At 38.5% G+C, this 16,314-nt stretch overlaps 1 protein-coding gene across 1 annotated transcript in view; it reads left to right on the forward strand.

The window, feature by feature from the left end:
• The window catches only part of FSIP1 (fibrous sheath interacting protein 1), a 207,826-nt gene that overhangs the window by 73,147 nt on the left and 118,365 nt on the right, over positions 1-16,314 (forward strand). The window contains exon 10 of the mRNA XM_033435831.2: positions 2,759-2,899. Coding sequence (XP_033291722.2) covers positions 2,759-2,899 — 141 coding nt within the window. The remainder of the gene's footprint in view (positions 1-2,758; positions 2,900-16,314) is intronic.

Below are 16,314 nucleotides of genomic sequence, written 5' to 3' on the forward strand. Positions count from 1 at the left end.
GATTTCTATTTAAAAATGAAATACAATTTGAGTGTTTTTCAGGTCACTATATTCCATAGACAGAATGTGTGCTTACCAAATTCATATGTTGGAATTTAATCCCCAGTGTGATTGTGTTTGGAGGGGAGGGCTTTGGGAGTAATTTGGTCATGGGGATGGATCCCTCATAAATGTGTTAAGTGCCCTTATAAAAGAGACCCAGAGAGCTTCTTTGTCCTTTTTATTATGTGAGGACAGAGCCAGAAGATGGCCATTTAGGAAGCAGGCCTTCACTAGATACAGAATCAGCCTGAGCCTTGATCTTGGACTTCCAAGCCTTCAGAACTGTCAGAAATACATGTCTGTTGTTTATAAGCCACCCGGTCTGTGGTATTCTGTAATAGCAGCTCAAACAGACTGAGACAATGTGTATCCTACTTCAAAGTGGGCCATAAAATACTGGATGCTTAGAGCTGCAAGGAGACCTTGATACCATCTATTCCAAACTCCTCCCTAACGTTAGGTTTCCTTCTTAAAGATACTGCTGATCATAATTCACCCTCTGGTTGCTTCTAGAGATTGAGGGCTACAGAAGTGAGTCCCCTTTTGGGGAAAATAAGATGTAAAAGAGTCACTTCTTGAAACTGAGATACTCTTTTAATGGTCTCCTCAGTAGAATTTTATACAAAATGAATTTCATTGGTGTGATTGCTGAGAACCAAAATTACAGTCTGTTGGCCAGTGCTTATCCAGCTTCAGGATTGTAGTTTGTGTTGGGATACAGAGTGGGACCAGTCTGGGTCCATGTCTGGGCCGTGACAGTGTGGTAAGTGCAGTGAGGGAACTTGTGGCATGACTGCAGAATAATTGCCCTTCCTGGGTATGTCAGGGAATATTTTATAGTGAAAACGTGTTTGTGCTGAGCTCAAAAAGAGTAGGAGTCTCTATGAGGAGTTGGAAGGAGGAGGCATAGAGGGTGGAGAACTAGCAGTGGTGAATATTGCCGAAGCTTTGGGTCAGAGACCTACGTAATGGGAGATGAGCCTGAAGGGCTGGGAAGGGGTGAGAACTTTGCACTTTAAGTTGATAGTTGTCAAATTTTCGAGCAGTTGTGCTTCAGGTGGTCAGTCCTCACTCCTTACCTATTGAGTCAGAGTCTCCAGGGTGGAGGCTGGGCCTTTGAATATTTTCACAGACTCTGTGTGTGAGACTGAAGGCCACTGGAGTTTCAAAACTACTAGTTGAAGTGAAGCAGCAGTGAGAAAGAGAGAAGGGCCTTGATTAAAGATGTATTAAAAGTGAAACGGTGCCTATTCTTGATCAACTCTATGTAAGGAATGAGAATGTGGGAGGATTCTGCTTAAGCAACTTTAAAAATGTCATTTATACCAGTTACCTCATAGCAACAGAGTAGGGAATCTGTGGAGGAAATGTAGGAAGTTTAGTTATAGTTACAGGGCCAGCTTACTGTCAAGAAATACCCATTTAAATCACCTAGAAACAATACTAACTTTGGGAGGATATGGTTCTGTCAATTCAAATATTGCTGATAATAATGAGATGCTTTCCTTATATAGTGCTTATTCTTTTCAAAGGACATATTCAGCTCATTTTTGAAAAATTAATTAATTAATTTGGCTGCGTTTGGTCTCCATTGCTGCACGCAGGCTTTCTCTAGTTCCAGCGAATGGGGGCTACTCTTCGTTGTGGTGCGCGGGCTTCTCATTGCGGTGGCTTCTCTTGTTGTGGAGCATGAGCTCTAGGCGTGCGGGCTTCAGTAGTTGTGGCACGTGGGCTCAGTAGTTGCGGCTTGCAGGCTCTAGAGCGCAGGCTCAGTACTTGTGGCACACGGGCTTAGTTGCTCCACGGCATGTGGGACCTTCCAGGACCAGGGCTCGAACCTGTGTCCCCTGCATTGGCAGGCGGATTCTCAACCACTGTGCCACCAGGGAAGTCCCTCATATTTGTTAGGTACTAAGATTTGCTGCAGGGCTTCCCTGGTGGCGCAGTGGTTGAGAGTCCGCCTGCCGATGCAGGGGACACGGGTTCGTGCCCTGGTCTGGGAAGATCCCACATGCCGCGTAGCGGCTGGGCTCGTGAGCCATGGCCGCTGAGCCTGTGCGTCCGGAGCCTGTGCTCCGCAACGGGAGAGGCCACAACAGTGAAGGGCCCGCATACCGCAAAAAAAGAAAAAAAAAAAAAGATTTGCTGCATGCCTGCGATGTACTGTGATGACTTTTGGGCTAGATATCATTATTATCATTTTGCTGATGAAACTGAAGTTCAGAGAGGTTCATTGATTCCCCTAAGGCCATCTCAGTCAGGAACCAGGTAGAGACAGGGTTCAAAACTCCTGACTTTACCAAGCTCAGTTCTCTTTTCACTGTTACATAGCTGCCTCTCGTAACATAGATGGGCATGTTTTTATTTTATTTTATTTTATTTATGTATGATGAACTTGAAGTCCAGAAAAACTGATTTGCCCAAGATTCCAAGCTGATAAGTACAGAGCAGGGATCAGAGCCGAGGTCCCTGCTTCCCAGCCGCTGCTCTTTTCACTCTAACTTCCTGCTTTCCAGGTGATTGAGTTTATTTCCTTAGTTGTTTAGTATAGTTGGACCTTTTCTCCCTCAAGTAGGAAGAGTTTAGTGAATTATAAATATTGAAGGGAAGAAATATTGTTTGAGAAGCAAAGCCAGCATTCAGGGCTCAGTTGCTCTGGAACAATGTGTGATGGTATAGTTTCAGCCTGTGCATGAGATTTTTTTTTTTTATTTAGGAACCTGATCTTAATGGTGATGATAGAAATACAGAAATAACTCCAGGAGAAAAGGTACTTCAGAATACCAAAGAGCAACGGGATCAGCAGAATCGGTTGAGAGAGATAGATGAAAAGCTAAGAAAGATGAAGGAAAATGTGGTAAATCTTTTTTTATTTAAAGTAACCAGTGATTGTGTTAAAAATGTTCCAATTTTCTTTGACTGATTTATGACTGTTTTTATGTGTTACATCAGGCAAGAAAGCTAACGTGGGTATTTGTCAGTAAGGATTTGAATAAAGGCTAAAAGTAGAACTCTTAGAACTTAAAGTAGTATTATAATTAATTTATATGACATAATAAACCTGTGAAAGGTGATCTGAAGTCAGAATAATCATCCATATGCCTAATATTCTGTGTCTGAAAGATATATGTTCTTTGTGTGGAAAAATTTGGTAGTTATTCTCTATAAAGTCATCTTTGTATGTTGGTCTTAAAGCTTAAATACTCCCATTTTTGGTTCATAATTCATAATATATTATTACTCAATATTAATACATTCTAAATCCATCTTGAGCCTATTTCATGTTTTAATTGCTTGCCATTTAAAGACGTATTATTGTTGATGAGAGAAAACTCTCAAATCAACTAAATTGTGAGCTGGTTGATATTCTGAACCTATTAGAAATGCTCTATAATATTATGATTTTCCAGCTACCCAGAGAATGTTTCTAAATTTTGGCTACATATTTAATTTTGGTGTTTACCTAAAATTAAACATGATGAGGCTGACCTTGTGATTCTACCTACATCCTCTCTCCTTGGGCTGGTCTTATCATAATCGCAGTCCCTACTTTCTGTCTCCTACTAAATCCTGTTCTCTTGCGTGATCTTCAGGCCTCGTGACGTTTTAACCAGTACTTCTGATTTGTGGGCATATCTTAAAACTGTTCCTTATGACTCTTTGAAAATCTTTTCTTTCTTGTCCCTACTTGTATCACCCTTCTCTCAGCATTGTCACCTCCTGTCCAGCTGCTTATAACCTAGTCACTCTCTTCTCTCATTATTGCGTTTTGTATGCTGCCCCATGAGAGTTAGCATCAGGTAAGTACTTTTGATTAAATTCTGGTCTCCTCAGAGCTTTCTACGAGTGCCCATCATTCGTGACTGAGGTTCTTCACCCCTCATGGTCACGTCCAGCCGAATTTCTCTTCCCACTTGCCAGCCATGGACAACAGCACTGACTCGGGCCTAAAGGGTATCTAGATCTACCTAATGAGAGTCAGGCAACAGATCTAGAGGGAATAAATGCATTGTGCTTCTCTTTATCATTCATTTTTGCTTACTTTTCATGGGAAATTTGATGGAATTATATTTCAGGGAGACCTCTATTCTTATTTTCTCAGCGTTTTTTTTTTTTTTCTCCTTGAGTGTGATGATATGGGGAAGAAGTAGGAATGGTTAGGAAGTGCATAGGGGTTCTTTGCCCTTGGCCAGTAGTTGTGGGGTGGTTGGTGAGGCATTGAAAACTTGATGTGGTAAATACAATGTTTGTGGTTTGACTGGTTTTGAAAACTGTTGGCACTTTTCATCCCAGACCTACCAATCCCAGGTAGGCAAAGCCGGTCATTCTCCATAATTCACTTCTCCTCATTTCTGGTCATTTGTCCTATGCCTTGGACATGTATCCATTCTTTTCTACCATGTCTCTATAAATTATTTAATTCTTGACTCGAAAGCTGGGTCCTTTAGAAAATCTTACATTTTATTCCAGTGTCATATGATGGTTGGCTAGACTTAAAGAGATATGATAAATATCAAGAGTTGGTTGTTGTCTAAGTGGAAAAGAATAATATAAATACAGAAGAGCAAAAAAAAAAAAAAGTAGAGAACAATTATTATGTATCTACTATGTGCCAGGCACTGTTGCAAATAGTTTACGATTTATTGACTTACCTAATTTTTACAACCACTCTGTGAGGTAGACACTACTATCCTCATTTTATGGATGAGGAGGTGGAGACACAGAGAGGTTGAGTAACTTCCTCAGGGTTGTACAGCTAGTGAGAGGAAGAGATAGGGGTTAAATGATTAGCTTTTAACAGCCATGCTATACTGCCTTTCTGGTACTTACTGGCTTTTCTTTTCTGATTAATATTGTCTTTTCGTTAAAGTGTGGTAAATTTGTTATAACCAGTAATATTCATTGGAAAGTGTTTGGAATCCCTTGTATAAATGATAATTCCACATTTTTGTGTGTCAGCACTTTCAGAACCTGGTATCTGGTAGATACAGGCCCATGAGTAATGATCTGTATTGTCTTTATGTTTTAATTGCTTATTGTTTCATAATGGCCTATGGAATAGACTGTGTACTGTGTGTGTACTTTTGAGGGACGATCCTGTGTCTGCTTCAAACTCTGTAAAGCCCTTTGTACCTCATAGAATTCTAGGTACTTTGTGGATGGGAAAACTGGAGACCCCAGTCTTTGTTTCAATGATGTCAGTAGCCTGCTCTGTTACCTTGAATAAGTCACTCAGTCTCTTAGACACTTAGTTTTATAACTTTGAAATCAAGGGAGTGAGGCTAGATGACCTCTGTCCTTTTGCTTGTGATTCTTGGCATACTTATTTTTGGTGAGAGATGGTGTTACTTATAGTATCTAAGGCTCAGTTTGTGTGCTTCCTAAATATTTAGTATTAATTGGTTTAAATCTTCTGTTGAAAATTACTTTTGGAAATTTAGTAACACTTTTTGGGAGAATATGACATTGTCTTTTATATATATAGAAAAGTTAGCCTGTTGCCTACAGACCAAAGACTATGTTTTCTGAATGATATAGCTTCTAGAAATGGCTAATTTTGTCTTCTTCTCCCTATTGCAATGGAGCATTGTTTCCAGATCAATGATTTGGGTGAAAGAAGTAATCTGTGGCCATTGAATTGGTGATTAAAGATCAAATCTAAATACAACTACTCTTAGGGATAGAAGGAGGAAAGAGTGAGCTAAGGGGCAATGCAGGAGCCCTGTGGGGTGCTCCTGGAGCCACCTGGATCCCAGGATTGATTTGTGAGTAAAGGCTGGAAAAGTGACTTAATCCTATGTTTCCGATGGTAGCCTGAGGCTGTGGATGCACATTTGCATTGGTCAAGATTGGTGGAAGAAGTGGGATTTGATTTAATCTGGAGGTGGTGGTGGTATTGGTATCAGTGGATCTTGCTTTCAGGAGCTAGGGGAAGTAGGCACACTGAAATGCGGGTGAGGCTCAAAATATACTATGAAATTCAGTGGGCATGCCAGGGGCCTGAGCACCAGCTGCATAAGTAGAGGCAGAATGAGTAATGGCTACTAGAAGCAGCATATGTGAAACAAATCTTTTGGATTCACTCAGAATGAGTCAGAACTATAATGTAGCTGCTGTGCTACACATGAAGGAAGAGGTGAGCAAAGCTGATCGTACTTGGATAGTAGAGGGACAAGGATAAAGAAGGTATGAAAACCAGCTCATGTGAAGGGTTGTTGAGGAGGCTGAGTGTGTTTATTCAGCCTGGTGAAGAAAGGACATGCACTTGTGTATGTGTGAGAGTGTGTGTGTAAGAGTGTGTGTGTGTGTGTGTGTGTGTGTGTTGTGGGGAAGGAGGGGATGGATGGTTTGGTAGAAAAATCACTCATGAAAACTTCCCGAAGAGATCTGAAGGACTAACATTTGAAGTATTATTTTTATTCTTTATAGTATAGGGAAAAAAGCATGGTGATTGGGAAGCCACAAAGCAACAGATTTCTGCTAAATACTAAGGAAGAAAGTTAGAATGATCTCAGTGGGAGTGATCTTTCAGGGGTAAGGATTTCAAATTAGGCTGGAGTGACACTTGCTAGGTAGCTGTAGGGAAGGTTTTAAGTATTAGGTCCCATTCCTGGGCACATGTCTGGAAAAGATGAAAACTCTAATTTGAAAAGATACACGCACCCCAATGTTCATAGCGCACTATTTACAATAGCCAAGACATGGAAGCAGCTTAAATGTCCATCAACAGATGAATAGGTAAAGAAGATGCAGTACATATATACAATGGAATATTACTCAGCTGTGAAAAAGAATGAAATAATGCCATTTGGAGCAGTATGGATGGACCTAGAGATTATCATCCTAAATAAGTATTAGTCAGAAGTAATATTAGTTAATATTAATTTGTAATATTAGTAATTAAGTAGTCTGAAGTAAGTCAGACAGAGAAAGACAAATATCATATGATATTACTTACATGTGGAATCTAAAAAATGATATGAAGGAACTTATTTACAAAACAGAACTAGCCTCACAGACAGAGAAAACAAACTATGGGGAAAGGGAGGGGGGAGGGAGGTATAAATTAGGAAGTTTGGGATTAACGTATACACACTAGTATATATAAAATAGATAAACAACAAGGACCTACTATATAGCACAGGGAACTATACTCAGTATCTTGTAATAAGCTATAATGGAAAAGAATATGAAAAAGAAAAAATATATATATATATATATATATATGAATCATTTTGTTGTACACCTGAAACTAACACAACATTGTAAATCAGCTATACTCCAATAATAAAAAAAAAGTGGCTGGATGGTAGGTCAGTTTCTCCAGCACAAGTAGGCAGCTTGTGTATGGTGAGCATGTGAAGGTGCTGTGCTTTGAGCTGTTTTTCACATGTTGGGGGAGGATTTGTGCTGAGCCGTTCACCTCTCACCTAGTTGGTTCCCATGGGGTTAGGAGTATTGGCTTTGACCATGATCTGTCAGGCTAACTACTTGTGTGGAGATAATTTGAGATAATAGAATTAGGAGAAAATGGAAGTAGCCATATTCATAGAGTTGGCAACAAACCCCACAAATACCCTCTCCATCGTTTGCCATACAGTACCCTCTGGTATCTCTAATCCGATCTAGCTCTGAGAGTCACTTTCCCTTGTTTTGGTGCTCTATAGGCTTCTCTGCCCACTCAGTCTTCTAACTCCACTCTGCTTTTTATTACCTCCCTGGGTTATAGTTCCGTTATGTAAGCTTCTATACGTGGGACATAGTGGTTAAGAGCTAAACTGCTTGGGTTTGAATCTCAACTCTGTACTTACTCTCTGTGTGACCTTGGGCAGGTCTCCTGACCTCTCTGTGCTTCAGTTCCTAGATCTTAAAAATGGGGAGAGTTGTAATTAATACCTACCTCACAGGCTGATATGAAGATTAAATTAGTTAACATACATAAAGTGTTTTGAACAGGGTCTGACACATTTTAAGTGCTATGTAAATTGCACTTAAATTGTTATTGTTGTTATTAACATTATTAATATGGCATTTACATAAGCTTGTTTCTATGATAAGGAAGGGGAAGGGTATAGTATAGAGGATGAAATTGAAGACAGAGGGATAAGCCTTGGAGAAGAATCAAGATGCCCTTTTCCTGACTCAGGATGAAAGAAAGGAAGGATGGCCTAGAAGGGCAGGTTCAGAGATGAAGAGAAGGTGAGAGAGGTCATGCCTGAATGTTCTCTATTTACTCTGTGAATTAGAGGTCAAGCCATATGATCAGAATGAGAGGTAGAGTGGGGATAGGGCCTTGAAGCAGGGTAGGAAAGGACGGGAATAGACCTTGTGAGGGTGAGAAAGAAACCGTGGTAAACAATGAAGACTGCCCAGCTGAGGCTGGAAACCCCTGCTATAAAATGGTGCCAGCCAGTAAGACTTGGAGTCTTCTCTGACGGCCCTCAGCAGTCCACCAAAAATGGAGAAAATGGGTTGTGAGTTGAGGCAGGGATGAGAAGAGGTTGGGTGATTGCAGTGGAAGATCAAAGAGGCAAGGGAATTGGTGGTACGTATGAGGCCATAACTAAAATTAAAAAAAGAACAAATGTGATATGTATACCCCAGATAGCAGCTGGGACCCCTTTGCCCTTCTTTGACCTGGTTTCATAACATATATACCATAATAGAATCCCATACTGCCATCAAAAGAATGAGGTAGATCTGTGTAACTTGGAAAGATGTCTGTGATATCATATTAAGGAAAAAGTGCCTTTTGCATAAGACAATGATCAGTATTATACCATTTTTATAAACAAAAAAAGTCATAGAAAATTCCTGTACCAAGGATAAAAATATGTACCAAATGCTTAAGAGTGCTTACTTTTAGTGGGGATAGGATGGATGGGGAGGTGAAAAAGGAAATTCACTTTTTATAACATACTCTATTTAAAGGGAAAAGTGTGTTGGGATTATGGGTGATATTTATATTATTTCTCATACTTTTCTTTATCTTCTTACTTTCAGTAATCTACATGTATTGCATTTGTAAACAGAATTAATGTTTAAAAATATGAAATGCATTGATGCATACAAAAGATTGCTACTTATTGTCTCTCAATAAGTGGTGTTTATGCATTTAGAAAAATAGAGTGGGTCACAAGGAATAATGTTCAGCTTCACCAGACCAGTGATTAAAATTCATATTCAAGCAACGTTTAGGCACTCTGTACATTTACCAGACCAGCAAAAACAATGATAAATGTGATATAATTATATGCTAGGAGGAGAGGTGTGGACAGTGATATGTGAACATTACTGGTAGCTCTTTAAATTGGTTATCTTTCCCTCTGGGAAGCAACGGGTCAATGTTATAGCAACAGCCCTTACGCTTTTTATATTTTTGACCTGCTTAATTCCAAAGAATATTTTAGGAATATTTCCAAAGAAATAACACCCAAGCAAAACCAAACCAAACCAAACCAAACAAGAAACAACTTAAATGCTCTCAAATAGAATGTCAAAGCATTTATAGCGTCTTAACCCATTTAATACTATGATGGGATAATAAAAGTGACAAGTATATGAATTTTGTCAAGAAAGGACTTTTAATTGGGAATGAGTGATACAAAACATAAAAATAAAAATTCTAGACAGATTCTAAGTATCGACTATAACTATGTAATGTATTTATGTATATATACTGACAACAACCTGAAGGGAAGTAGAATATTTATTAATAGCTTAGCTTTATTTTTCTACTTTTTATTAAAATTCCATTATTCCTAAAGAAAGGGGAGTCATAATTGAGGCAATTCTATTATTTCCTTGTTTTATTTATACACATTTTAATCCTTTAGTGTAATGGAACTTTTTGGGTAATGTAAAGAAATAATAATTCACGTTTGGTCTAATTTTTCTGAGGTATTGAGTATTCCATTGCGATAATAAAACTAAGGGGATTTTTAAAAAAACAAATAACATCTTTAACTTCTAGGATTACGTAAAAATGCCATTAATGAAGTTGCATAATAATTCTAGCTTTCACAAATCAAAAGAATTCAATTTTAGTTTTTGCATTTTCCAAGAAAGAATCGTCAATATGATCTATCTCATTGACTCCTTTAATGATAAAATATTCTCAAAGATGTTTTGTTAGTATTGGTGGGAAAAGCTTTCCACGGTTCCATTCATTCTAAATGCACTGACCGTACTTTTTAGGTCTTTATTGATTCTCTTCTCTCTTTTTGATTCTCTGTTTGAACTTAATTCATTTTTTTCATCATTTGAAGTCTCTACTATTTCTTTCTACATTCTTTCCCTTTTCGGTTTCCTGGAAACCACTGAGCTTGGCCTTGTTTGGTGAACTGCATTGTCATGATTGCATCAAAATGTTTAGCACTTGAAGCCTGTTGCTGAGCATTGTGGATAAGAATGTGGTTCACAAAGGATGATAAATCCTTGTGTTCTGATTCTTATTTTGACATGCTCTTGCCATTTAACCTAGTATAAGAATACATGGACCCCAATCAGAAGACTGGAGGGTTTCTTCTGCTCAGTGAATGGATGGAGGGTCTACCTTCAATTGCTAAACATGCCAGAATTGGAATTGGAATTATAGAATGTGAGAGCTGAAGGGGCCTTAGAGGTCACGTGAGCCAGTTCCATGGATCAGAAACCAAAGTCTTGGACAGTTAAATGATTTTTCAGGGACTCACAATTAGTTATTGATAGACTTGGGCCAATCCCCAATTCTTTTGACACTTCAACCTGTGGACGTTTCATTAAATCCAACCCCTCTAGGTCACACCTGTATAGTTCAGCCAATTTTCAGCTAAGATTTGGGGCTACTCACAAATGTCGGCTTTATTCTAAAACTGTTAAGCTGTTACTAACTGTTATACATCTTTTACAAATTCAACAGAACTCCAAACAAACCTGACATGTTTGTGGTTAAACTGGAAGACTAACTAGTATCCTTTAGTTTTCATACATTAACTAAGGCCTGAGTTGGAAAAGTAATTGTACTCTTTCTTTGGTGCCATTGTTCAGAACTGTAGGAGTTATTTAATCTTATTTTTTCATTTGTAACAGCTCTTAGGAAGCTGGATAAAATAACATTGACACCTAAAACTGGTATTTTTTTATAGAGTATACAAAGACCTCTTTTTTTTCTTCTGTAGGTGATGGCAGGTGTATGCAATAATGATGAAAAATATTTGGTTGTGAAATTTTGAAAGTGAGATTTACACGTTGATAGGTAAACAGACCTTACAAAATTTGTTCTCTTAGTCATAGGCAAAGAAACACATTTTGAAACAAGTAAGTAGAACATTAAAATTTCACGTGTATGTATATATATGTATAATTTGATGCAGAAGTTTGACAAAACTTCTTGCAACTGAATAGTATCATTTACTGGTTGAGAAACAGCATGTAGCAGTTACAGGTACGTGGCTAGTGTTCAGGAGTTATTGTGGAATGAATAAATGAGCCAGTAACCTTTTAAAAGTTATTGGTTACATGTGACATTTGAATATAGTGTAGGATAAATTGAAAACACAGCTAGCTATAGTGCTTTGGAAATGAGATATTAAGGATAATTAGATGTTTTTTCATTGACTTATTTTGTTTCCACTATCATTTTTAATCCATTTATAAAATATGTTAGTAGATTTCAGTTTTAAATCCAATTTGGAACAAAAGGAGATATAAATATACCTTGTATTCTGCTTACACAATAAAAATGTTTTTATGAGTATTAAGGATATTGTCTTCTGGACTATGATTCTTCACATGTATTATGGTAATGCGGACCTGATATTGTTGTTGGGTGTACTATTGGGCTATTTCTGAATGATAATGTGCCATATCTTGAAAGTCATCTTCAGAATGAGAATTTTGATGGCAATTTTGTTTCATAATACTACTTGTTTTTCCTTAAAGCTTTATTGCTGAGCAGAGGCTCTAGAAATATATAATAAAGCTAGTTAGATTTTAGCATAACTCAAATTTTGCTCTTTGAATTGATTTTCAGAGTTCATTGGTTGAGGCCATGTGCCATGGATGTGATTACCTGGAACAAGTGCATGGACATGCTTCAAGAAATAAGCAAATAATAGCACATTGAAGAATATAATTAATATAATTATATAAAGTGAAAGAAGTATTATAAAAAATTATAATGCATATACATAAAACACATTTAACCATTATAGCATTTATCAACATAAAATTAGAATGCATAGATAAAAATGATGACAATTTTAGAGGTTGAAATTAAGCCTATTATTTGGATGTTAACATGGGGTAGGAATACTGTTTAATTTCTTTTTCAACACCTGAGGTCATTGTTAGCATCATTCTTTTAGTATATTAAATTTTTTTTTTTTTTTTTTTTTGCGGTACGCAGGCCTCTCACTGCTGTGGCCTCTCCCATTGCGGGGCACAGGCTCCGGACGCGCAGGCTCAGTGGCCATGGCTCACGGGCCTAGCCGCTCCGCGGCATGTGGGATCTTCCCGGACCGGGGCACGAACCCGTGTCCCTTGCATCGGCAGGCAGACTCTCAACCACTGCGCCACCAGGGAAGGCCCTGTATATTAAATTCTTGAATGATTCTTTCCCAATGGAAATGTTAGTTATTAATATTCCTATGTAGTCTTTAATCCTTTTATTACCTCTTCAACCAGCTACAGCCAGTTTTTTTTAACTAGACCTTCAGACCCTAGATCTACTTCTGGTTACCATCTCAGGCTCCCTCTGGCCAAAGCAGGGATTATCTAAAGCAGTGATATCAGCATAGATGGTCAGAGAACTGTTTGTTACCGGTGGCGTAAGGAAATGTGACCAAAACGTAAATCCATACACTCTTTACTTCATCAAGAAAAGCTTGCTTAATGATGTGGCTGATTTAAATGCTGGCGTGGCTCTTTATCTCATAGCAGACCAGTAACAATCAGGTTGAGGCCTGGCATTGCCATCAGGCCACTCTTGGAGGAGCACTGAGTGCGGGTCCATTCCTCACCTCTGCTGGCGAGGCCAGAGTGACTCATGTCAGGTTGGGGACCAGACCACACTCATTGTGTGGAACTGGGGCCAGAGTGGGACCAGTTGGGCCATGTGGAACATGGCCATGGAAGGAAGTTGAAAAAGCTGAAACAAAATGAAAAATACTACCTGGAATTATGAATCATATAAAGTTTCATACTTAGAAATAAGAGAAAACAGTGGCCTTTCAGCCAGCCCTTGTGCCAGGTCTGTAAGTAGGTGGGTTCTACTTCTAGCTCTAGGGCCAACTAGAGTTTAGAGAAACTTCCCTTAGTAAGGAAAACCTAAATATGCTGGATAAAATGTGTTTTTTGAAAAGTAATTTTTAAAGCATGGCTGAGCTGGCAGAAACATAAGGGAATCTCTTGGAGGACAGAGATGAAAAGGCAGTATGAAGCAGGAGGGGTAAGTAGCCACTGGAGCCAGCTTTTGTCCCTGAGGTATCTAATGATCTCCAATGGCCCCAAGCCTGGGTTTTAACAGGCTGTGTGTAGGGGGCTCAGGCGATAGAGCCTGAGGCTGAGGAGTTGGCAACCATATGATTAAAACCTCAGTGGATGAGGAAAAACCTGCTCTGGAGAGGGAGTGGTAGAAACCTTGTGCTCTCATGTATGTATGTATGTATATGTGTGTATGTATGTTCCTATGTATGCATTTATGTAAGTATGTGTATGTCTATCTATCTATGTATCTATCTCTGCTTTGGTTGTGGGTGAAATGGGAAAAAAAGTCTCGCATGAGAATTTCTAACTACAAGTCTGCATGAAGGTAGGTTTTGGGTTTGAATTCACACTCCTTGCAGAGCCTGAGAAACCCCAGGTTGAATGTTTAGTTGAACATGGTCTTAGAGAACTTAGAGTACTCCTGACTCCTGATAGAAAGAAAGGGAAATCTATTCTAGAAGAAGACAATTTAAATCCTTATAGAATTCCCACAAATAAAGTTTAAGGACCATGAATTCACAGTAAAGATCCCCTTTCCCCCTCAAAACAACCATAAGAAAATAAGCCACCATAAGCAAGAGTTAATAGAAAAAACACACCGCAGAATCAGTTCCACATAGACTGCAGTTTGGAACAGTATATTTCAGAGTGTAAAATAAGTCTGCCTAATATATTTAAGAAATCAAAGGGGCTTTTGAGATTTGAAATGGAACCAATTAGAGCTCATAGAAATGAAAATATAAAGTGGAAATTCTTGGAATTAGACCTTCCTTGATCTCTGCACAGGATCCTGGAACTTACACTTATTTTCCCCACATCTTTCTGTAACTTTTCTAAATCTTTGCATCATCCCTCTAGTGAGAACACCAGTATTTTCAAATCAGCCAGAGAAAAGTTATGTAGCTTTTCTGGAATAGCACATCAGTCTCTGAACTCCAGGGCAGAAGAAAGAAAAAGGTATATTATAATCACACACAACCTACATTTGTAAGAATACACCACTGTTATTATTTTTCCCCAGTAAAATGGATTTTTTCCAATTGCTTATCTGCCTTTCTTACTGCCTCTCTTAGCTTTAGCTTTTACAGTGTTAGCTCTTTATACTCGAACTTTTTACATTGAACAGTTTTAATTGGGACACGCACTAGATTTAATAAAGAAATGAACTCCCTGATTCATTAAAACATTTAAAATTGACTTTATTTTTCAGGACAGTTTTAGGTTTACAGAAAAAAAGTGAGCAAAAAGCACAGAGTTCCCATGTATCTTTTCACCACTATTGGGGCCCTGAAATTTCCCCTATTATTAATGTCTTGCATTAGTGTGGTGTGTTTCTTACAATTGATAAGACAATATTGATACATTATTTTTTTTAATAGATTAATTTTATTTATTTTTGGCTGTGTTGGGTCTTTGTTGCTGTGTGCGGGCTTTCTCTAGTTGTGGCGAGCGGGGGCTACTCTTCGTTGTGGGGTGCAGGCTTCTCATTTCGGTGGCTTCTCTTGTTGTGGTGCAGGGGCTCTAGGTGCGTGGGCTTCAGTAGTTGTGGTGCGTGGGCTCAGTAGTTGTGGTTTGTGGGCTCTAGAACGCAGGCTCAGTAGTTGTGGCACATGGATTTAGTTGCTCCATGGCATGTGGGATCCTCCCGGACCAGGGCTCGAACCCGTGTCCCCTGCATTGGCAGGCGGATTCTCAACCACTGCGCCACCAGGGAAGCCCCCTGATACATTATGATTAACTAAAGTCCATAATTGTGTTGTACAGTCTGTGGGTTTTAACAAGTGTGTTACATGTACCCATCATTACAATATCATACAGAATAATAGCTTCATTGCCCTAAAAATCCCATGTGTACCACCTATTCATCCCTCCCTCTCCCCCCATGAATCCCTGGCCACCACTGATCTTTTTACTGTCTTCATAATTTTCCAAAATGTCATATATTTACTGTCATGTAGTTTTCGGAATGTCATATAGTTGGAATAATACAGTGTATAGAATTTTCAGATTGATCTCTTTCACTTAGCAATATGTATTTAAAATTTATTCATGTCTTTTTTGTGGATGAACCTAGAGACTGTTATACAGAGTGAAGTAAGTCAGCAAGAGAAAAACAAATATTATATATTAACGCATATATGTGGAATCTGGAAAAATGGTATAGATGAACCGGTTTGCAAGGCAGAAATAGAGGCACAGATGTAGAGAACAAACATATGGACACTGGGGGGGAAAGCGGGGGTGGGGGGTGGTGTGATGAATTGGGAGATTGGGATTGACATGTATACACGGATGTGTATAAAATAGATAAGTAATAAGGACCTGCTGTGTAAAAAAAATAAAATTCAAAAAAAAAGAAAAAAAATTTATTCATGTCTTTTTGTGGCTTAATAGCTCATTTCTTTTTATCGATGAAAAATATTCCATTCTGTGGATCTACCACATTCATCTACCAAAGCACATTTTGGTTGCTTCCAAGTTTTGGCAATTATGAATAAAGCTACTACAAACATTTGGATGCAGGTTTTTGTGTGGCCATAAAATTTCAGCTTATTTAGGTAAATACCAGGAGAGTGATTGTTGAATCTTATGGCAACCTATGTTTAACTTTGTAAGAAATTGTCAAACTGTCTTCCAAAGTGACTACTATACCATTGCGTTTCTACCACCGAGGAATGAGAGTTCTTATTGGTCCACATCCTTGTCAGCATTTGGTGGAGTATAGATTCAAGCTTCGATCTAGTGGGAGAGGATAGGTAACAAATATGATAATATAAAGCAGAAAAAACAAGGGACATGAGAGAA

Source organism: Orcinus orca, chromosome 2 (genome assembly GCF_937001465.1).
Source record: "Orcinus orca chromosome 2, mOrcOrc1.1, whole genome shotgun sequence".
Lineage (NCBI taxonomy): Eukaryota > Metazoa > Chordata > Mammalia > Artiodactyla > Delphinidae > Orcinus > Orcinus orca.